Genomic DNA, 23,711 nt, shown 5'->3' on the forward strand with positions numbered 1-23,711 from the left:
CACCCCATGGTGAGATGGAACAATTTTCACAAGTTCTCTACTGAAGTATTTTTCATGTAAAATATTTTGTGCCTGTTAAGAGGCAGGCTTGGGGCATGGGTGAGAAACTGGGGACAGTGGTGCACTGAAGGTCCCACTGGTGGTGGGAGTGGGCTGGAACACTGAGGGCCAGAAGGACTGGTCCACAGTAGGAAGCCTGCCACCGTTAGGACAGAGAGGGGACCACTAGGACAACAGTAATAGGAAGCGATCATTTTGGACAAGAACTGGGTGCTTGAAAGGAGGCAAAGTGATATGCAGGATACCTGTTCAGTACTGCAGACCACAGTGCTTAAAAGAGAAAAAGGAGGAGGGAGGGAGGGAGAGAGGGAGGGAGGGAGAGAGAGAGAGAGACAGAGAGAGACAGAGACAGAGACAGAGAGAGAGAGAGCGCCTACCATAGCGGCAGGGTGGAGGTGGCGGGAGGGAAGCCTGGGACATTGGTGGTGGAAAACGCACACTGGTGCAGGACAAGTGATGGAATACTGTATGACTGAAACCCAGTCATGAACCACTTTGTAATTATGCATCTCACAGTGATTCAATAAAGAAAAATCTTAAATCAAAAATACTTAGTATGAATCACTTTGCACATGAGGTGCTTAAATAAAGTAAGAAGAAGAGAAGTACCACCCAAATTCAGCCTTCTCTGTACAACTCCACAAAGCCTCTAGATGAAGACAACGCTGAACCTGGGCGTGAGCCAGGCGAGCACTAGCGCCACCTGCTGCTAAAAGGAAGGTCAGCTCAGGACCGTGAGAAAATCTCTGCCTAATGAGTCTGATACCGACTTCCTCATGAATGGTTGCTTCTTGCTTTTTTTCCGTGAGTGGACATTGGTTCCCTGCTTTGATTTCTGGTAATATATGGCTGGAAATGCACGGGAGTTTTCCTTTCTGAGGCCACTGGCAGTGCTCAGGGATCACTCCTGGCACAAGGACCAGCTCCTGGCGGTCCTAGCCCGTCACAATGTCAGGCCTTTTTTGCTCATTTTACTTTTCAAGTACCTTTACTGCTCAAACAATACCGTCCCTAACAAAGACTCATACTGCCCAAAATTATATATGGGGGGGTACTGGTGGAGGGAAGTGGGGGCATTGGAGGAGGGACTGGGCTTGAAACATGGTTTGCCTGAAACCCAACCATGAATCACTTTGAAATTCACGGCGACTAAATTAAAAAAAAAATAGAAAAGATGACCCAAGTAGATTATCCAGCAATATGGGTATACCTTCAGCCTGTAGTTAGAGATACATTTTATGTACATTTTTACATATGTGGGATCACAGAACATCATGCTCTCTTAAACCTAGTTCTCTTATAAAATGTTACATGAAATCTTCCCAATTTTCCTTTGATATAACCTAGTTTTCTCCCCATTTTGGAGCAAGGGGGATTTGGGCCAATCTTGGAGTGCTCAGGGCTTACTCCTGTTCCTGTGCTGAGGGATCACTCCTGGCCGTGCTCAGGGGGCCATCTGGTGTGCCAGGAACTGAACTGTGGTCGGCAGGGCAAGCCAGTACCTGAGCCCCTGCACTCTCTCCCCCGCTGCCTCTTCCCCGTTGTTAGCGTGCTGAGGCCCGCTGCCGTAGACTCAGCGCGTAACAGCCACCCCGGCCAATCTACTGGGGACCCGGGAATCACTCCTAAGATTCCTCACACCCTCTGATGAAACGACTGTGCGTTCAGCTCTGTGAATGTGTACCAGGACCTCTTCACAGTACACGTGTCGAGGAAGATAGGATCTGGCTGCTGGCCACGTGCCGCCAAACTGTCTTCAGCTCAGCTGCCTCTCAGGACTGATACGGAGTGGGAGAGCTCATCTCACGGTGGGGGAGCCCAGGATGGTCCCGAGCATCACAGACACAGACACACGCATGTACGCACACACACGAACCGATCCGCATCCTCAGCACAGCCTGCTGATAAGGGCCTCGTTTCCTCCTGAGTGGGTCAGGGGCCGCAGCGACTGCACCGCAAGCAGGCCGCTTGCCTTGCATGTGGCTGACCGCCTTTGATTCCCAGCACCCCATTTGGTCCCCCGAGTCCACCAGGAGTGATCCCTGGGCACAGAACCAGGAGTAAGCAGGGTGTGGTCCCGAACACACAAAAAAATCATATTTTTACTGCCATGTGCCTATACTTTGTGCATTGCTCGAGGCAGTCGGCTATTTTCCTGGACCCTGTCTTGAACGGTGAATCTCAAACAGGCACACACTCACACACACACACACCCATACATACACACACACAGCATACACATATACAGTGTACACACACAGTGTACAGACACACACACATACACTTACACGCATAGCATACACACACACGCTCACACGTGCAACATACACAGAGCTCTCAAATGCACAGGAAGATTCTTACCACTCACAATCAATTACTTCCCACACTTTTGCCAGGACAGTCTAAACTTCCGATCTGTAACGAGTGATACCGCCCTGTTATCGCGGCTCCTGGCCAGCCTTCTCACTGCCGCCGGCACCCAGGCGCTCCAGAAAACACTCAAGTAGCTGCATGGGGACGAGAGCAAGCCTAGGAGGGAGACGGCGTCGGGGAACAGCTGGGCCAGTCACGCTAAGGGAGGCTGGGCAGGAGGGAACCACGCAGGTAAGATGCTTCTTCACCCGTCAGGCAACGTGGCTTTCCCCAGGAACAGACTGGACCAAAGGACCCTGGGGAGATGGGAAGCGAGTCGGCCACAGGCCACAGAGTCCCTGACTCCCACGATGAGACTGGCTGTGACAGGCAGGAGAAGGTGCTGGCCTTGCAGGTCAATCCTGGGAAGCGCCTATGGTTCTTGAGGACCACAGAGCCAGAAGCAGCCCTGAGTCCAGCGGTGTGGCCCTCCCTCTCCCCCGGGGCACGCAGGGCATGTGGTGGGCAGGGGCTGGTTCCTTCAGACAGCAGCTGGGGGGTCCAGCTGGGGGGGTCCGGGGTCCTGAGAAGAAGTGAACGCGGGAACCGGAGAGGGGAGATGGGAAACAGAGAAGCAAATGGAATCTTCGAAAGGTCTTTAAAAGCAGACACACCCTGGGGGAGCCAGTGGGAAGGATGGGGGCATCCTGAGTAACAGCCCCTAGCCCTGGTAACATACTGCGGACTGACACAGGGCAGCTAAGATCCAGGGAAGGAGAAAGTTGCCGGATGCACCTCTGCCCCCGGGGACTGGGTGGGGTGGGAGTCAGCCGAAGAGCCCCCCGGGAACACAGAACATGGGGGCTCTTGAGACACTCCAGCCCTCATGGCTCCCACACCCAACATGCCAGGGCTGGAGTGAGCTTGGCAGGAGGCACAGCTGATCCCGGGCACCATCCGGTGTCTTCCTGCAGGGCTGTATGACCCAAAACAAACACAACCAAAACTAAAATCCAAGTCATAATGAAGATGTGTGTGTGTGTGTGTGTGTGTGTGTGTGTGTGTTTGGTTTTTGGACCACACCCAAATAAGCTCAGCACTGATTTGAAATTGAACCTGTATGATATATTGCTCCAGACTTAATCATAACTAATATTGAGTTAAGGTCTTCATGGAAATATGGTTTTGAATATTTAATAACAGAAAATCTTGGTAACCAATAAGAATTATGAGAAAATAAATAAATGGAATTTGGGAGTTAGAAAATAAAATATCTGGAGTTAACTTTACTTATAAGAAGATTAGAAATGGCCAATGAGTTAGTAAACATGAATTAGGAAAAAAAAATGGATCCGATTAGAACACTGAAAAAAAAATGAATAAAGAATGAACAAAGCTTTGCTGACCTGTGAAGACAATATCCAAAGCACAGAAACTGTGTAACTGGACTCCAGGAGTGGGGGGAGAGAGAGAGAGAGAAAGTGAGAGAGAATAAAGGGAAATTTATTATAAAAAATTATGACCCCAAATTTTCCATGTTTGGTGAAATCATAAATGTACAGAGTAGAGAGAAACAGAGAAAACCATCATCATGAAACAACTGAAAGGTGAGAGAAAGTGGCAAAGCCACCAAGAAACAGCTCTCGCCATGCCAAGGGCAACGCGTTAGTGCTAAGCAGAGGGTCTCCTTGAGGACGGAGGGCCCCGCGCCCCGGGGGCAGCATCTTCAAAGGGCTAGAGCAGAGGCAGGAGAAGGGCAGCAGGCCCGCACCTGCGTCCAGGGGAGATGCGCCATGAGGACAAGCAGGAAGAACAGAGACGTTTGCAGATACACAGAGTGTAGCAACGGCAGAGCCACCCCGCCAGCGAGACGAGAGAACGTTTTCAGAAGGAAGGAAAATGACAACTGATGAAAATCGGGATCTTAAGGAAGGAAGGAGAGCAACCAAGTGTTAAAGATGGGTTGATACATATCAATGGCTCCCTTTCTTCTCTTAACTTCTTTCAAGCTCACATGTCACTTTGAGACAGAATTATACTGGAGCAGATGGAAGAGCTGTGACAACGTGAGGACATGGGACAGGGGGGACCGAGGCGGGGACGGGGCTCAGGCTGGCGCTGGGGGCTGACGTGTGTGAGGCTGAGAGAGAACAACTTCACCATCCCCAGCCCCACCACGCTGACGGCAGGGAGTCTCCAGGAACACAAAGAGCCAAGCACACCTGCACACCTTCGTCTCAAACAGCTGCCCGGCCCCCAATTCTGGAACCAATCGAAGGGGTCTATGGTGCCATGAGATGCATCCAACGAACCATTCTTACCCGCGAAGCCCCCAGTGAGCAGTGTCACACACGCGTGACCGCATACCAGGGCTGGCTGACACTCACTTACCCCCGTCTTATCACACAGGCGCAAAGTGTGAAACGCTCCAACGGCGAATAACTCTCCATCCGGAGCCCAGGCCACGGAGGTGATTGGGTGCTCGTGCGGCGGGGAACTGTACAGCGCGCGGCCGTAGCTGTCCCAGACCTACAGAAGCGAACGAAGAGTCGTTTCCGGCCAGTCACACACTACCACAAACAAGTCTGGCCTCCGCGAGGTACCGGGGAAGGGCTTAGAAGGAGCATGGTACAGTATTAGTGACTGACTGCTCTGGTCTCACTCCAGGGGACCAAAGTTATGGGTCTTTTCTCTTTTTTTTGGCTTTTTGGGTCACACCTAGTGATGCTCAGGGGTTACTCCTGGCTCTGCACTAAGGAATTACTCCTGGCGGTGCTCAGGGGACCATATAGGATGCTGGGAATAGAACACAGGCCAGCCACATACAAGGTAAATGCCCTACCGGCTGCTATCACTCCAGCCCCAAAGTTATGTGTCTTGAACCTAAATTGGTTCCCAACATTTCTATTTTATTGCTGCTTAATTAAATCGAATTGTATAGACCAAATTAGACAGACCAACTGAGAAAGCCAGAACTTTCCAATGCTAGCTGGAAGTGATGACCTGACAGCCTGCTGCATTGCGAGGAGTTAAAAGGCCAGGCTACATGATGAATGTAAAGAACTGTTTTATAGCCTTGATATTTTTCACCAAAATTCGATTCTTTCAAGCAGATGATAAACTCGAATGTCACCCACCTTATATTTACAGTCTTCACCAGCAGATAAAATGAGATCGTTGACTGAATTCCAGTCTACTTTTAGAATGATGCCATCGTGAGCCTTCCACTACGAGAAAAACAGATGAAGAAGAAACTGAGTCAGGAAAAGACTTCTCCCTCCCATCTTCCCTGCCTGTTTTGGGGCCACACCCAGCGGTGCTCAGGGCGTGCTCCGGAGTCTGTGCTCAGGACTCAGTCCTGCAGTGCCCAAGGGACCCGAGAGGGTGTGAGGAACACCCGGTGCCAGCGGCGTGCGAGCAGGCAGTCCTATGGCCCTGTCTGCAGCCCACAGGCTTCTCCTCTCAGAGACGGAACTGAGCCTCCCTCCAAGGCTTCCCTCGCCCCCTGGGAAGATCTGTCTCCCCTCACAGCCGCTGGAACATCCTGACTCAGCTGCTTCTCGGGGCTTGAGCTTACTCCACGTACCACACACTGGAACTCAGTCTACGCACTCCCCCTCTCCTGAACACCAAACTGTCCCCTAATTCCTTTGCCCTTTTTTTTTGTGGTGCCAGGAAGTGACCCCCGGGCCTCACACAAGGCCAGCACTTGGCCTGGGGCCGAGTCTCCAGGCCCCAAGATATCCCGCACACTGGTATCACCTGGGACGCACATACAGGTATACATCAGTCACCCTGAACCTGGCGATCTACAAAGCACGGCTGATGTCCTGCTCTTAAACGTGATTCACACGCCGGGATAGCTATTACACCCGGGTCATTACACGCTAGCTTTCATCATGCTTGCGCAAGATAAGTAGAAAAGAGTTTCCTTGAAGACTTGACAGATACGTTTTCATGTTGGAACCCGTCAACGCCGTATCAAAGAGTGACTGGCTTTCTTAAGTGCGCCCGGTTCAAGGGTGTTAGTGTTTCTGCCTTGGCACGCAGAACCTCGAGGCTCCGTCACCACTGAGGCACAGAACCCCCACCCCCGCCCGCATTGCCCTCAGCGGTCGGCACCCAGGGCTAAAGACACCCTTCCAACCGCCCGCTTTCACGTACACAGAAAAAAATATAAAATCTGGGCCAAGCCAGCTCTGGGAACAAGCAGAAACTCACACTTTGCTTTCAAGGTACATAAAATATATACTCTCCAAAACAAATGTTTTGATAACAGAATCCACTCATTCTCGGCTTACTGTGAAATTAATCCAACGTCCTGAAATAAACTACTGGAACAAAAGCAACATCTTGACATAGAGACATTTGGTACATAGAATATTTCAAACATTTCCTTTTAAAGCTACAAAACTAGAGGCCGGAGCGCCAGTCCAGCAGGTAGGGCAGGGAGGGGCTGAGCTGTGGGAGTGAGCCCCGGGCACAGAGCAAGAGTGAGCCCTGAGCACTTCTTTGGGAGGCCCAAAACAAATAAGAACTACAGAAGTAAGTTTGGCCTACTCAAAAGTTATAAACAAAATGATTGAACTTTTCCTTACAATTTAGAATAGCAACATAAACATTATGGGACCCACCGGCGGGTTTGTTTTTTCCTAGCGTGTTCAGTATTCTGTGACATTCCTTTGATGTTTCTTTTTTTGATTTTTGGGCCATGGCCAGCTCAAGGAACACTCCTGGAGGGGCACAGGGGACCACAGGCAGTGCTGGTATCAAACCGGGGTCGGTCAGATGCGAGGCAAGCGCCCTCCCCTCTGTCTTATCTCTCTGGTTCGTGACTATAAAAGATGCTAATTGTACCTAATCCTGTGATGGTTAAATCTCTCAGAACACATTTACACCCCACCGGCATCGTGTAAGCTGGAACAAGGCGAGAGTGAACATCATTTAAAATGCAGCAGGCGCGCTCTGGGCAGTAGCCAGAGCTGTGGCCACAAAGCCCGCAGCGGCGACTGCACACAGACCCCCAGGAGACAGGCAGGTGGAGCAGCTCAGGGCACGAGCCCCACCTGGCAATACTTCAAGAAGGAAGGAAGTGGCCTTCTGACCAGGCGGCCCCCAGGGCCCAGGAAGCGAGTACCTGTAAAACCTTGGCGTTGGGCTGGAGAGGTTTGATGACCAGCTGCTTGCCTGCGGTGTAGAGCACTTTCTCAGAGTCAGGGCCCCAGGCCACTGAGTACACTGGCGAGCCTGGAGACGAGACAGAGAAGAAACTTGAGTCATTTCCACCATGACCCCCGTGCATAGGGCGACTGTTCCGGGGATGAGAAAAGCAACGTGGTACCCTGGAGGAGGGATGGGCGCCGGGTCACTGCATGACTGAACCCCACTCATGACCAGCTTTGTAATGTGATTCAATCAAAAATCACAGAAATAAAACCAACGCGGGGTCGTTTCATTTCCTCCAAGTGCAGGGCAATCTGACAGGGAAACTCTTGACTGGGGTCGCACTGGCCACTGCAGGTCTACCCGTATCTTAAACTAACATTGACCTTAGAAAGAAACAGGAAGTTTTATGGAACTCGAGATAGTGGGCTACTAAAATCTGCCAAACAAATACACTTCATTCTTTTATGATATAAAAATGGAATCTCCCGGGGCTGGAGAGATAGCACAGCGGCTAGGGCGTTTGCTTTGCATGTGGCCAACCCGGGTTCGATTCCCAGCATCCCATATGGTCCCCTGAGCACCGCCAGGAGTAACTCCTGAGTGCAGAGCCAGGAGTAAGCCCTGTGCATTGCCAGGTATGACCCAAAAAAGCAAAAATTAAAAAAAATTGGAATCAACGACCATGAGTGTTTCAACCACCTCAATGTGTAAGCTGATTCAATTTTCCACACAGAAGGGAACACGTATCTTATAGATTGCTATTCCCAGTGCTACTCCAGGCCAACAGAACTTCCCACAAACACTGTGTGTTGTTTAAAAATGATGGGACCGTAGCGGTGAGACATGGCCAAAGCGCTGGCCGTGCATGCTGCTGGCCAGAGAGCCAGGGATCAGCCCTGCTCCATGCCGGACATAGCCCACCCGCTCTGCCCCCAGACATGCCTCAGGGATGGAGAGCAAGTACAGCAGGTGAGGGTGGCCTGGTATGCGACCAACTCTGGTCCAACTCCCTACAGTGGGAGCATGTGCAGCGCTGGGAGGATCTCTGAGTGGGATTCGGTAGAAGCACTGAGCACTGCCAGGTGTAGCTCCCAAGCAAGTGGGAACACTATTTTTGTGGTGCTGAGGATCAACCCCAAGGACTCTCGGGCAAGTTAAATCTCTGATAAAAAGAAGGAAAGTTGTGCTCCATGTACTCTAAACTACATTGTTAGAGTAGACCGTTTTTACTTGCTAGGAGTTTGGATCTGAACGTTGACAGCCCAGTTCAGGGCAGGCTTCATGTTCACCACCAAGTCTCATTCAACCCAATTGGGCTGGCACCCGACCACGACCTTGCTGGTCTGGGAGAGTTTTCTGGGGCCCCTCAGCACTGCCTGGGAAGCCTCTGAAAAGAAAATCAAGTGAAAATAAATTGAGAGGCTGGAGTGGTAGTACAGCGGGTAGGGCACTTGCCTTGTATGCAGCCCACCTGGGTTCGATCCCCGGCATCCCATATGGTCCCCCGAGCACCACCAGGAGTAATTCCTGAGTGCAGAGCCAGGAGTAACCCCCGTGCATCGCCGGGTGTAACCCAAAAAGATAAAAAAAAAATGGAAACTCAGTTGACGCTAATTGATAAGGCATGAGCAGTAATCAAAGGGGAGTCACTTTCGGTGAGAAAAACGCTGGTGTTCCGAGGACACCCCTGTGCCTTCTCCCTCCTAGCAGTCTCAATCAGCCGGAGCTGGTCTCGGGGCTCTGTAGGTGCTGGGGACCAAACTCCTGACAGCCCTCAGACGTGGCCTCTGACATGAGGCCGGAGCCATGGCGGCGTGAAGACCCGCTACACTGTGGGTCCTGGGGGCGAGGCTAGAGCAGAGGGCAGCCGACTCTGCCCGGCATGTGCCTACTCAGGGATCTTCTCCGTGAGAAGCGAAGAGCTGCCGGGCTTCCGAGGGGTGTCTCCAAGCACACGGACTTCAGCTCAACAGACCCCCAAAGAGGGGAAGGCAACGTGTCAAACATTTCCAACGTGACCCTTGATGAGAACTGGGAGGGGAAGCTCATTTGACAGGACGGTGGACTCGGTGGTACCTTCCCTACTCCACTACCATCAAAACTACAGCATGAAACCGTAGACAGGCACATCTGAGCTCTATGCGCGCGAAGCATCGTGAGTGCCCTCAGTAAAAACACACTTTCCCGAGGCTCCTCCTAAACGACAACCAACAACCACGCCTAAGCACAGTCTTCAGTGACCAGCATGCCCCCTGTGGGTCAGCCGCCGTCAAAAGCTGGGCCGGTGGAGGATGAGGAACGAACGGACACGTTTGTCCACGTCTGTCCTCTTTCATGCTGAACTTGCAGTGCCACTGAGTTTGCTGTGCTTCTAAGCCCTGGAAATCTTCAGAATGCTTACCTCCCCCTGAGCCACAGAGATTTCTTATTTCCTGTTTACAGAGCAATTTTCAAGCAATAATTGTTTTAAAGAAACTGGCATAACAGTAAAAAAAACAAGCTTCGACAGAAAAATTGTACTAAGTCATCTGTTAGAACACATGGCGCTTAATCACATTCCTTCTCGAAGAAAACAAATGTAGGGTCATGAGAAATAAGCACCCTAAATTAGATCCATCATAGCCAAGTCTTACTGCGAGTTCAATCTTCCACTAACTTTGATGGATGTAACGTCAAGCACCAAGAGCAGACTTCATTCTGTTCATCTGACATTTATAACAAAATATTGAGTCTATGCATTTTCTTCTCCAAAATGAGGTATTTTATTACATAGCTGTAGAACTTCTAATTTGGGTGGTGCTAATGGAGAACTATTCAATGTGAATGAATCAGCTTCATAACGTAATGGCTTTTATTCTGATGAAATTCATCCCACTAGCATTTGAAACGAATGCACAATATTTTTAATGATTTTAAAGCAAATTTATTAAGGTATCAAATTATTTCCGGTTACACTTCACTTTTCAAATTAATACAGAAATAAGTTCATCCTTCAAACTGAACAACTTTAAAACAAAAAGATTAGCAGAGGTGAAAAAAATAATATCATTCATTTCCTTATTAACCAAGTCTGGACAACAAAACCCAAAAATTGTTTTATAATAATTGACTTCTCACTTTTTTCTATCGGGAATTTTTATTTATGTTCTGTTTCAGTTAAGACACTGGAGTGCCCTTGTTTTTCTGAGTTGGTACACTGCGATCAGGTGACCTTTTTGACATTTTTCAAGAAACCACACGCACCTGGGGTTGTGTTAAATGTCAGACCCTTATCTCTCTCTAAAACAAATTATCTAAATTCTTTCAACCTGTTGAAGGCATTTTAAACCACAGAAGATGAGACAAGAATGTATTTCGATTGTTTTAAGGAAGTACCTGGTCAAATATGTCATGTTTTTCACACTCATACTAAAAGGTATCCCTTAAAAATGTTGTTTTTGCATGTTTTTAAGAATGCCCTGGAAACCAAAGCTTGGTGATTAAAGACGCGCTCACCCTCTCTGTCCTGAACGCACGAATTAAAGACCTTTGCAAAGCCTGGCACCATGAAAGTACCAGCAGTTAGCTAGCAAGCCTGGCACCATGCAAGCCCCCCACGCCTCGGCAGTTAGCTAGCCGAGGCCAGGCTCCATATAACATCCCCCTCCCCTGGCAGTTAGCTAGCGAGCCTGGCACCATGTTAACCACCCCCCAGCAGTCAGCTAGCAAGCCTGGCACCATGTACCCGCCCCCCCCCGCCCCCGGCAGTTAGCTAGCCGAGCCTGGTACCACGGAAACCCCGGTGGACAGCTAACTCAGCCTGACACCACGCAGGCATCAGGAGTCAGCCAGCACACTGCAGATGCTTTCGAGCACAAGAAACAACAATCTGTGTACAGTGTTGCTCACAACAATGGGGACTTATTTTATTTTGCTGATTAAGAATTCAAAATTGAGAAGTATTTCTGTTTGCAGGGATGTGTACAAGCTTACAGTAATCATATGAGATGCATTACACACACACAGATGCATCTTGGAGGTTCTGTATGTCACTGAGTTGGTACACAGACATTTAAACGAGAGCTGTTTCTCTTTCTTGGAGAATCACAGCTGTACTCCCTAACCTTCTTTAGGTTTTGATTTTTGGGTCATTCTTGGTGGTGCAGGGGCCCCATACAATGCCGGGGGTCTCACGTGCAAAGCATGGATTCGTCCAGCTCCAGTTCCTCTCCCTGCTTGCCCAGTCCTCATCCTGCCCCCAAACCTATTCTCTATACTATCCCTCCAGTTTCCTTAAAATCGACAATGTAACACAAGAGAGTCCAGCCAGAGACCAGCCGGGAGGGCATTACTCACCAGCTGACACAATTTGATTCCCAGCATCCCATATGGTCCCCTGAGCACCACCAGGAGTAATTCCTGAGTACAGAGCCAGGAGGAACCCCTGAGAATCGCCAGGTGTGACCCAAAACGAACACAAACAAACAAGAAAACCTCCACAGAAATATCAGGCAGAATGATGTGTCAACTAAGTGGATTTTTTCAACAAACAGGTCCCTGATTTGAAAGAACACTTCTGTGTCAGAGGAAAGTGTTACACCCCCACTGTTCCGGTTCTGGGAGGGGCTCAAAATTCAGGAATTTAATTCTATTCATCTGGAATAAGTGTAGTCAATGCAAACACAGTGAAAACTCAGGCTTCCAGCACAGTTCACAGACTTCCGGCCTGTACGCTAATTCAGCTGGGTCTTTTTGTGTGTGATTGCGCCATGGTTCTCGAGGAGACAGGACCAGCTCCACCTGCCTCACAGCTTTGTGTGTGCATACGCATGTGTATGCGTGTATGTATATGTATGTGTGTGTATATGCAGGCAGGTATGGGACCCAGGATCTCACCAAACCAGGCCACCTCTGGACTCGGGGAGCACTCCTGGCTCCGGGGTGCTGGGGACAGCAGAAGGCTGTGTCTGGCTTCAGAGTAGGAAGAGGGGTTCACTCTGGAACTCTGACCTGGGCGGCCCTGAGCGAGAAGGTCAGTGCCCAGGACCAGCCCAGGGCCCCCAGCACAGGAGCTGCTGGAACTCAGAGGCACTACTGAGGTCTCTGCCCTGGGAGCAGGAGGGTCCCGGGATGTGTCTGGCATCAGTGTCCACCCGTGGCAGAGATCTCAGCACGCTCCTTCCAGCTGGTGCCCAGAGTCATCACGCCTGCTGATGTGCCACCCAGATACCCGGAGGGGAGCCGAGCCGGGGGAGGCGCTGCCAGGCCTGTGGGGTCCCTGGCTCCTTCCCCAGAACCCACGGTCCCAAGCGCGCCAGGTGGCACTCCCGGGCAGAGCAGCACCCCTGGGTGCCGCCCCCACCCAAACAGACCCCCTTGGGGTGATGCCAGGATTCCACGTGGACACGTGAAGCACTGGGGGAGTCACCAGGACCCCACACCTGAACGGGTCAGCCTCTCGCTTAAGGACACCTGCTCGTCATTCATGCTTAAGCTGACACGGGCTCTGATGCTACAGCGAAGGATGCTCCTGGGTCTGTCCCAGCGGCTTTTGCTGCTGGTGAACGGTAAGAACTCGGCAGCAGATTTCAAGAGTTCCTGCGGCCGAGCTCCAGTTCCCTTTCCACTCCTAGGAAATGAATCCAGTAATTCTCTTCCAAGTAAGTATACAGGTGCCCACCAGTGTGTTTGAACAGTCCCCAAATGTCCTAATGCATGTGACAATGAGGGTTTGTTTCATGAACATTTAAGTAATCTTTTGGTAAAAAAAAAATTAACAAAATTGTACTTACCTGGCTGTTTTCTGGAAACTGGCCTACTAACAAGTAACATTAAGTGACAAAGCAATTGTACGGGTTTACAGAAAAGAAAATTGGCCCTAGTGACCCGGAGCGCCCTAGGACAGGCTCTAGGAAAATGCAACTTCAAAAACAAGACCACAAGGTCTAACAAAAGGAGCCTCAGAAAACATTGTTTCTTTCCAGAAGAAAGGGATATATTTGCACCTTATGGTAACAGTGTTTCAGGACCTGACAGTTTCTTCTAATTATCAGGAAGAGAGGGAGAAAGAGGGTCTGTATGCTGGGAAACAAACAAACCACTGCTGCAACGGGACGCAGAGCATCTGCCTAGAGGCCAGAGAGGGGGCAGCACCCAGGGCCCGGCCTGTAAGCCCGCCACCCGAGTCCGTCCAGCCCAGCACTGCATCCCGGTCTGGAGTCCCTGGGAGTGATTCCTGAGTACTGCCCGGTGTGGCCCCCAAACTCAAACCGCATTCCCCACCCTCCCTGACCGCAAAGCAGCAGGAATAACCAGAAACAAGAGACAGCACGACAGTACAGATGGGAGGTACTTGCCTTGCATGCGGTTGACCCGGGTTTGATCCCCAGCACCCTATAGAACCCCCGCGCCCTGCCAGGAGTGAGCCCTGAGCACAGAGCCAGGAGTCAGCCCTGAGCACCGGTATGGGCAAAGTTAGGACAGTCCCGATGCTCGTCATCTGGACCACTCCCGAGTCTACATTATACATGACTGATTCGTAATACCAGGCGTGCTTGCTCAGGTTTGCTGCACCATTCTATTTGCCTGTTGCTGTTTTCCCCTTGAATCGCGAACTGTCTCAGACGCAGCCGTGTTGGTGGGTTAAAGCACCTCTCAACTGTATACAACCTGGCCGCACATCTCCATCCCGTGAGGCCAGACTCCCTGCCCACCTCTCCCCTCTCTCCCTTGCTCTCTCACACACTCGTTCTAGTGTCAAGTACCCCTCAGAGGTTTGATCCGAATTTCCCTGGTAACTAACGCTGGAGAGCGTGTCTGCTATCTGTTGTTCTCTTTGGCGAAATATGGAGTCAAATTCTTTGCACACTTAAATTGGGCTGTTTGTCTTTTTATTCTTGAGTTTGAAAAGTTGTTTACAGACTGAGTGGACGTGAGACTGACGACTATTTTTATCCCGCTCTGTGGGTTTCCTTTTGACTTTCTCGATGATATCTTCTGAAGCACAAAAATCCCCCCAGCCCCCAGCAAGCGTACACATATTTGGATACCTGAAAAAGCAGTAATTTTCATGCTTTGACCAATTTATCCTAAGAAGAATTTTAAGGGTTTTCTTCTTTTAATTTTATTGAGATTCTGTGATTTACAATGCCAGTGCTATTAATGATGGTTTTTGGTGTACATGATTCCAATGCCATATTAATTTTGTTGGTTTTTGTTGTTCTCTTTTTTTTCCCCTAGATGACTCAAAAGCAAATGTGAACGCTACGATCGAGTGTCAGCCTTGAGTCACTGCAATGCCATGGAATGGGGTGGGGTGGGGGACAAATGATGGGGGAAGCATGGGAGGGAGGGAAGGAAGGAGGGAGAGAAAGGAAGGAAAGAAAAAGGAAAGTAAAGGAAGAAAGGAAGGCAGGAAGGAAAGGAAGGAAGATGTCAAGCTGTTTTTATTGATGACGGCACATACCTTGCTGAGCTAATGTTGATCTTAGCATGCCAGTCTTCGACCAAATTTTGATCTGTCCATCTTCTCCGACTGTAATGAGAGAATAACGGCTGATATAAAAATATTTTCAAAGAAAGATAGCATAGAAGCTAGGACGCTTGTCTCCAAGTGGCCAAGCTGGGCTCAGTCCTCTGCTCTGCATGTGGCCCCCTGAGCCTTCCCGGGAGAAATCCCTGAGGATGGCGCCAAGAGCGAGCCCCAAGCACTGCTAGGTGTGACCCAAACACCCCCAAATTAAAAGGAACATAAAAATCCTAAAAATAGTTTAAAATCTATAAAAAAAAAAGCATTAACTTAAAACATTAAATTTGCAATAAAAACAGCAGTACTTATACTAATGCATGTTTAAAATTCAAACAATTTAAATCAAGGTGCTTCCTAACTGTAAAATTTAATTGAAATTACTTTGAAACCATTAAATCGAAGTAGTTCAACTTCACAACAAGGGTTGTTTCCCTTTACTACCAGAAGGGTTACGAGCAGATCACTCAAATGACGCTTCTATATTCACTGAAACGTCCACCCTAACCTTCGAAGGAAGGTGCTTTTCACCTGACACGATGGGGAGCAGGTGACAGGCAACTCCAAGAGTCTGGAAGTGGAGGGGGGGAGAGAGGGAGGAAGAGTCCCTGGCTAGAGACAGGATTTTCACTTCTCAGTGTTCTAGATAAATAACATCTAAGACCATTTCTATACTGAAAAGGAAACTACCAGGAAAGCAGCTGAAGAAACGGAGAAGGGCGACTAGCAGCCAAGCCCTCGGGGAGGCGGGAAACAGGGGAGAAGCGTCCCAATGGCCCCCACCTGCCGGGCTCCTCTGCAGGGCTCGCGCTTCTGGCACCCGCCAGGCATCTGAGGCGGACCTCAAAGAGGCGTAGTCCTCCTGCCTGCAGAGGCCCGGGAGCTGGTGCTGCCCAGTGAGGGTCACGCCCCCCCCAAGCCTGGGGCACAGTTATGCAACAGGACTATGCCCTGCCCCGTAGCAGCAGGAGGTTACGGGCTTTGAATCCCACACCACGAAATGTCGGTTCCCCACACAACGATTCATAACGAGCACAACAGGTGCAGCTGCAGAGGCCGGAGAACAGGGACCAGGAAATTGAGGGCGCTTCAGTTTGGGGAGGCGGCAGCTCCCAGGCTTGTGCTCAGGCCCCTCCCTAGCTCATATTGGTGGGAGGAGACTGGCGTTCATGGGGCCAGCAGAGCCACCCCTGACTGGGGGACAACTGGGGTGCTGGGATTGAGCTGATCAAACTCGGGGTCTCTGCTGTCAGACATACAGTTCACCCTTTGAGCTCTCTCTCCATGCCCTGAATTTTAGAGTTTTTAAGAAATACAGGGGGTATAGTGCCGCCAGCAGGTCAATCTGTACCTGTGAGGTGAATGCATCAGTAGCCTGATGGCACCATCAGGCTTTCAGATACCCCAAAATTGCTGCTGTGCCTTTGGCCAGACCCCAAAAACTTGGGGCAAAGTTTACCAAGAAAGTAAACGGCCAAAAGTTAGGTATGTGGGAGACACACCCACAAACCACCTCCGGCTCAGCTATATAATTGGAGGCAAGGCCTCTCTGATTCCTGATCTATCTGCTTAATGGCCATGATCCCAGAGTCTCAGAAACGAATCTCAGAACCCAAAGGCTTTTGGCAGAAATGTGTCCTGTTCCTGCAGTAGGTTACTGGCGCTGGGCCACTCCAGGTGGGAATAGGTTTCGTGCCTTGGCCTGTTCCCCTTGGTGGCCTGGTGACCACCATCCTCCAGAGGCCACAAGACAGTCAGGTTTGGGTCTGCAGTGACGAGACACGCAGGGCCTCACCAGATGGGGGTGGAACCGGCCCTTTCCTCCCCATCCCAGCGAGACCTCGAGTTGCCGCCTACAAATGGCCTCTCTGGCTCCTGATCAAGCTGATTAATGGCCATCATCCAAGAGACTCAGAAACAAATCTCGAAACCCAGCAGCTTTTGGCAGAAATGCATCTGGACCGCATACACGGCCATGGCTCCAGAGGCAAAAGGACTTAATACAGAGCCCGGCAGCTTGCGGCATAAAAATGAATGGACCACGCATTAAACTATGGCGCCATGCCTCCCCGGGAGGGAAAGGGTGTCGCTCCCTTCGGCCTTTTCTCTCCCCAAGCAGCAAGGTGGCCGCCACCTCAGAGCTTATAGGAAAGCCAGGTATGAGCCGGCTTTGAGTTACCCCCCACGAGCGGCTCTCCGGCACAGCCATAACACCAGATGCGCAGAAACCAATCTCGTAATTATCTGGCTCTTTGCAGAAATCCATAATCATTATATGATTCTCATAACCAGCTATAGAAAACAAAGTATTTCACAATGCCTTTTCAGCAATTCTGATTGTTTGGGGGGGGGGGGGATTCTAAACAATAATGGTGCATCTTTTGTTGAAATGATGAATGTAATCAATGTAGAGAAGAGTTAAGTAGAAATCATCTGCTTCACAGGCATTGGGAGGGGTGGAAGGGGGGGTATACTGGGGTTCTTGGTGGTGATAAATGAGTACTGGTGAAGGGAGGGGTGTTTGATCATTGTATGACCGAGACTTAAACCTGAAATCTTAGTAACTTTTCCCACAGTGATTCAATGAATAAATATAAGACAAAAAATAAATAAAACTATGAAAAAAAAAGTAAGGTGGAGTTTATGCCCAATTCAATCAGCTAATCAGTGGCTGAATAAATAGCAGTACTCCTACATTAAAAATATATATATATATATATAACTTTTTACTTACCCCACAATTGACCATTCTAAAAGCTTTCTTCAATGAAACAATCTCAACAGTGTGGCGTGTGAGGAAACAAATTAATATATATATGTGTATATATATATATATATTTTGCTTTCTGGGTCACACCTGGAGATGCACAGGGGTTACTCCTGGTTCTGCATTCAGGAATTACTCCTGGCAGTGCTCGGGGGACCATATGGGATACTGGGAATCGAACCCAGGTCGGCTGCATGCAAGGCAAATGCCCTACCTGCTGTGCTATCCCTCTAGCCCCTTATATGTTTTTCTGAGTTCGATTATAATTTGATATTACAATTTAGATGATTACTGTGCATTGTTTTATATAGCAAAAGGTACTCTGCTGATTCTGAAAATTTTCTTTACGGGGTCGAGAGACAGCACAGGGTTAAGCACCTGCCCTGCTCACAGCCATCTGGTTTGGTCCCCAGCACAGCACAGTCCCTTAAGCACCACCAGGAATGACCCCTGAGCACAGAGTCAGGTGCAAGCTCTGAGCCAGATGTGGCCTCAAAACCAAGGGAAAAAAAAAAGAGAGAGAAAGAAAGGAGGCCAGAGAGATGGTCCAGTGGGCAGGTGCTTGGCATGCGCACAGCTAACCCAGGTTCGTTTCTCCAGCAAGCCGGTACAATGCCCGAGCCTGTCTCTGAGTGATCCCCGAGGAGAGCCAGGTGGAAGCCACCGGCAGAGCCCGGTGTGACCCAAGGAGAAGCAATTCAAATAAGAAAAAGTCTTGAAAACCTTTATCTAAAGCCACCGCCTGGCGACCCTTCCTGGTCCTTACCCGTGGCCAGCGCGGTGCCTTCATGGTTCCACTTGCCAGCGAGCACGGCCCCGCAGTGGGCTTCCACACTCTTCTCCACTCTCCCCAGCTTAGAGATGAGATGGAATTTACCTGAAAAGGAGCAAACTCGAGAGGTTGAGCTTGTGAAGCTGATCCATGCGATCAGCAAATGCCTGGGGACAAGGTCAGCCCGTGCTCTGTGCTGGGGACATCCAGGCGGCATGGAGTGACCTGCCCACGCAGCGGGCAATAGTGAGGCTGGAGAATGGTACCAGTGGGGGTGGCAGTGGTGTGGAGGGTCCCGCAGGACTGTGGCACTCCGCGGCCCAGGAACAGGAGGAGAGAGAAGCGTCCAGGATGTCTTGTCTGAGCAGTTTTGGAGCCTGGCATTATTTCTTCTAGAAATGGGATAGAGAAAACACAGTCCCAGCCCAGAGGAGGTGGGAGCAATTGAGGGGAGAGTCTCTCCGCAGCACTGGAAACCCCCCTGTCCCGTGAGTGGGGTCCTCAGGTGTTAGTTTCTGCTTGGATTTGGGCTTGCCAGGGAGGAGGGTAGACTGGAAGCTACTGGAAGTCAAGCCTCGGTTTTCAAATACTGGTCTTAGATGGTTTTCCATGATAGCAGGCACCCAATGGACGGAAAGGAAACAGGCGCATGGTCTCCAGCCTCAGAAAGCTCACACACACACAAAGTCAGGAAGCGAAACACTTCAGGATATCACCAGCACAGAGAACCTATGCAGACAGTGAGGGGTCAGGGAGGTTCTGGGCGACCAGGACAGAACAGGGGAGGGAAGAGCCATTTCTCAACCAAAGGCCTCAGAGGATTCATTTAGTTTCAATTCGCTTTTAACTCGGAGCCCTTCAAGGCTCTGACCTAAAGTAGCAATTGGCTAAAAAATACAAAATAAAAATTTTGAGCCAGTCACAACTGATGGCTTGAAATGTGTCCGATGAATTCTAACAGAGACGCCTGAAAACACTGGCCACCTCGTACAGCCGCAAGGCAGCTCTCTGCACTCTGGGGCCACGATACTGTCCACGTGCAGGCCACATCAGTCAGTCATTTGTTTATTTGTTTTTATTGGCTTTTAGGGTCACACCCGGTGATGCTCAGGAGTTACTCCTGGCTCTGCACTCAGGAATTACTCCTGGCGGTGCTCAGGGGACCACATGGGATGCTGGGAATCGAACCCTGGTCAGCTGTGTGCAAGGCAAATGCCCTCCCTGCTGTGCTATCACTCCAGTCCCAGCCGGGTACTTATAACCTGCTTCTCCATGAGCAAATGTAGCTACCGAGTAACGAGATCCCGGAGCACTGCTCTTTAAAAAGGACACTGCAGCACTGTCTCCGCAGCTGACAGCTGTCCACTCTGCAGGCGCTCTTCCTTTTTCCCGAACCTCGGGCCCTGTCACCTCCCTCCAAGCCTTCCGGAGGTTCCCTGCCCACTGACCCACTGGTTTGTGCTGTTGCTGTTCTGATGCGTGAGCTCTGGTGCAGGGGGTTGCACACGCGGCTACGGAGCTGGGGGTCGCGATGGCAGCGCCACCAGGCTAGCACATGGCATGTGGGCTGTTCCGGGGACTGAACTCAGAGCCGCAGGCCTCCGAGAGGCTGGTGGGGGTCCTACAATAGAGCAGGCCCTGAAGTCCCCTTTAAATTACATATTTACCATTGGGCCAATGCTCAATGAAATGAGATTAATGCTAGTTCACTTGCACTATGAGACTCTCTATGAGATTGATTGAAAACTAATACCAGGGCCAGAAACACAGTTCCCTGGAGTAAACACTGCATGCAGGAGGCCTGGGTTCAGTTCCCAGTACCTCATGAAGACCCCAATGCAGCCCGGAGCACTGTGAGCGTGTCACTGAGCACCGCTGAGTAGGGTCCCAATGCCAACAAATTGGTTAATTTGGGGTCAGAGAGACAGAACAGCAGGCAGGGCACCTTATATGTGAAGGCCGGGGTTGGACTCCTGGCACTGCATACAGGTCCCCCAGCAACAGGAGCGACCTGAGCACAGAGTCGGGACAATCCCTGAGCACCACCAAACAAATAAAAAATCATAGCATAAAAAAATTATTTGGCAATGACTTTTAAATTGCTTTACAAAGAAAAAACAAGGGGGAGTCTCACAGAAGGAAAATATAACAACGCGTGGCCATTAACCACTTTCCCCAGGTTGGTTTCACTCAGGGCTGGCGTGTGGCTGACCCAGCATAGAACATCCACACGGGGAGGGAGCCCATGACTTGAAAACACAGCCCCCGCATTCAGCTCCTGGGACCGAGGAGCCAGAGCAACAGTACTTTGGTACTTGCCGTGCAGGCATTTACCCAGATTCAATCCCTGGCTCCCACCTGGCCCCCAAGCACTGCCAGGAGTGACTTCTGAGCACAGAAACAAGAGTAACTCCTGAGCATCATCACACGTGGCCCCCAAACAAAACAAAAACCCTGATATTGCATGTTCTCTCTCCACCCTGCACCACAGGGAATAGCCCTAGTGGGACTCAGATCACTGGGCCAGAGTCATGCTGTAAAGCCTGGCCCAAGCAGGAAGCTGTTTGGTTAAGGTAGCACTGCTGGGTGAGTACACACACACACACACACACACACACACGCTCTCTCACTCTCTCGCTAGTAATTATTATTATTCACATAATAAATAATCATTACGTAGAATTATATCCAAAAAATGGGCCAAGTCACTCTTAAATCTGAACTGAAAGGTTAAAATTCCATACTTTGGGGTTTACATATTTAGACTGCTGATATTTAAGTGACTCTTGCTTTCTATGGCCTAACAAAAATATCTAAAACTAAAGTGAGTGAATGCAAAGATTTCGTACTCCGTGAAGTTTTGCCCTTTGTATTTTTACTGATTACAAACTGCTTGAAAAGCACACCCAGAATATAAAATTCACACATCTAATACTTGGAGGGTTTTGTTTGTTTGGTTTTGGGGCCACACCTGGTGACGCCCAGTGCTCAGGGGACCCCAGGGGATGTCAGGCATTGAACCGTGGTCAGCCGCATGCAAAGGCAAGCGCCCTACCCGCTGTACTTCCTCCCTGGCCCCACATCTCGTATTTCAGAATGTAATTATCCATTTAACTATCTTGATTCTTCTATCAATTTTTCTGTAACTTTTCAAAACTGCAAGACCATCTGAAAATATGGCTCGGTAGTAGGCTACATGCTTGGCACGTGAGGAGCCCTGGGCAGGATCCCTGGCCGACACTGTGGGAGAAACACTAAATAGCCAAGACCAGAAGCAGAGATTGAGGGCCAAGAGAGAGCAGAATGGGCATGGCATTTACTTTCAGATCCTGGCAAATACGGTCCCCGGAGTATCACCAGGAGCCAGTAATAAGGCCTTGGCACCCCCAGATGTGGCCTACCTCCCCACCCCCCAAAAAAAAGAAAATAAACTTAGGTATTTATTTTCAGTTATATGGTAGGGATAGGGCTGAAAAGAGAGTATAACCAACACAAGTATTTTTTTTTTTTTTAAGGAATAGGGATTGGACCATCCCTGGCTGTGCTTAGGGATTACCCCTGGCTCTGTGCTTGGGTATCATTCCTGGCAGGGCTCAGGGACCATGTGGGATGACAGGGACTGAAGCTGGGTCTAGCACATGCAAGGCAAGAGCCTAACCTGTTTTCAGGTACTTACAATAAAGTTATATTGGTTGGGATGAATGTGTTGCACATATTTCTTGAACAAAGGCTGACAGACGAAGTAGGTTACAAACATGACTGACATAGCTCGAATGTGTGAACATGGGTTCAATTCCAGCACTGAAAAATAATCAAGTAACTAAAACTAAAAACATCTGGAAAATATTTTTTAATGTCAGAAGTGTCATGAAATGCTGTGGTCGTAAGACGGTGGATTAGGGGCTGAAAGAAAAAGCCCCGAGGCCTTAGCCAACTGCTTAATAGCAAAAATATTTTGGGCAGATGGTTGCAAAAAAGCCTGAGTAAGATTGGCAACCTCGTGGAACTGCTAGAAACAAACACAAATTCCTTTACAAACGGACATGGACAAGTCAACTGCCACTAAATATAATGTCAGAGTGTTTCATGGCTTCACCAAAGATCCTGGAGCAGGACTGTGTTCCATCACACCTACCCTGTTGCACTTTTAGCATCAATTCTTTGTCAAATGAGAATCTTCCAATACACTGCGAAAGAAACAGCCCCTCTAGAAAGTGCATTCCAGATCAGGCAGCTCTACTGAAGGGAGGGCATCTGCGACAGGCCCGTGGGGTCCCTCAGAGATCGTTCTTGAACAGAACCATGAGCAAGAGAGGGCGGGGCTGGCCCAAGAGAAACTAGAAGAGTGGAAAACCTACTTACGGCAGTTGCCTTGCACGCTATTGGCGAGGAGGAAAAGTGAGAAGGTACGTTGGTAACCATAGGGGGGAGCAGCTCCTGGTAACCGTCAGGGGTGGGGTGGGGAGCAGCTCCGGTGCTCTCAGCTGGGCCGGGAGGGAGCGAGTTTCGTATTGGCATAACATCCACATGTGGGAAAGGTTCTGGAACCCAGAACCGTGCCCTGGGGGTACAGTTAGCAACACAGCACTCTGCACCTATGTTTGTTTTGTTCCACTTGGGGGCCCCATCTGGCAGTGCTCAGAGTTTACTCCTGACTCTGCACTGCGGGCTTGGGGGACCATATGGGCTGTTTGGGACGAAACCCAGGCCAGCCACGTGCAAGGTAAGCACCCTGCCTGCTGCCCCCCCACAATCACTTTATAATGTGCTCCTGGGGTAGATCTAGTACTATGCATTGTCTCCCACAATAACTTGGAGCTTAAGGGAAGGTTTGGGCCACCCCCGCAGTGCTCAGGACTCGGCTCTGCTCAGGGGTCACTCCGGACAGGGCTCAGGGGACCCATGCAACAGCATGGGTGACCCTACTCAGTGACATGCAAGACCAGTGTCTCACCCAGTGTACTGTCCCTCGGGGCCTCTCATGGCAACCTTTCCCCAAGGAACAGAGCACTGACAGAGAACACAGTCTCAGCTCTGGCCAGCACCCCCCAGCCAGCTCCCGGGGGCCCATCTCCTTGTTTGGGTTACAA

At 50.0% G+C, this 23,711-nt stretch overlaps 1 protein-coding gene across 1 annotated transcript in view; it reads right to left on the reverse strand.

Annotated features, from left to right (window-relative positions):
- The window catches only part of IFT80 (intraflagellar transport 80), a 54,391-nt gene that overhangs the window by 26,348 nt on the left and 4,332 nt on the right, over positions 1–23,711 (reverse strand). Inside the window, exons 2-6 of the mRNA XM_056114323.1 lie at positions 18,616–18,726; positions 15,023–15,091; positions 7,550–7,659; positions 5,550–5,639; positions 4,804–4,941 (exon numbers count right to left, since the gene is read on the reverse strand). Of these exons, the coding sequence (XP_055970298.1) occupies positions 4,804–4,941; positions 5,550–5,639; positions 7,550–7,659; positions 15,023–15,050 (366 nt within the window). The 5' untranslated portion in view covers positions 15,051–15,091; positions 18,616–18,726. The remainder of the gene's footprint in view (positions 1–4,803; positions 4,942–5,549; positions 5,640–7,549; positions 7,660–15,022; positions 15,092–18,615; positions 18,727–23,711) is intronic.

Source organism: Sorex fumeus, unplaced genomic scaffold (genome assembly GCF_029834395.1).
Source record: "Sorex fumeus unplaced genomic scaffold, SorFum_2.1 ptg000024l, whole genome shotgun sequence".
Classification (NCBI taxonomy): domain Eukaryota; kingdom Metazoa; phylum Chordata; class Mammalia; order Eulipotyphla; family Soricidae; genus Sorex; species Sorex fumeus.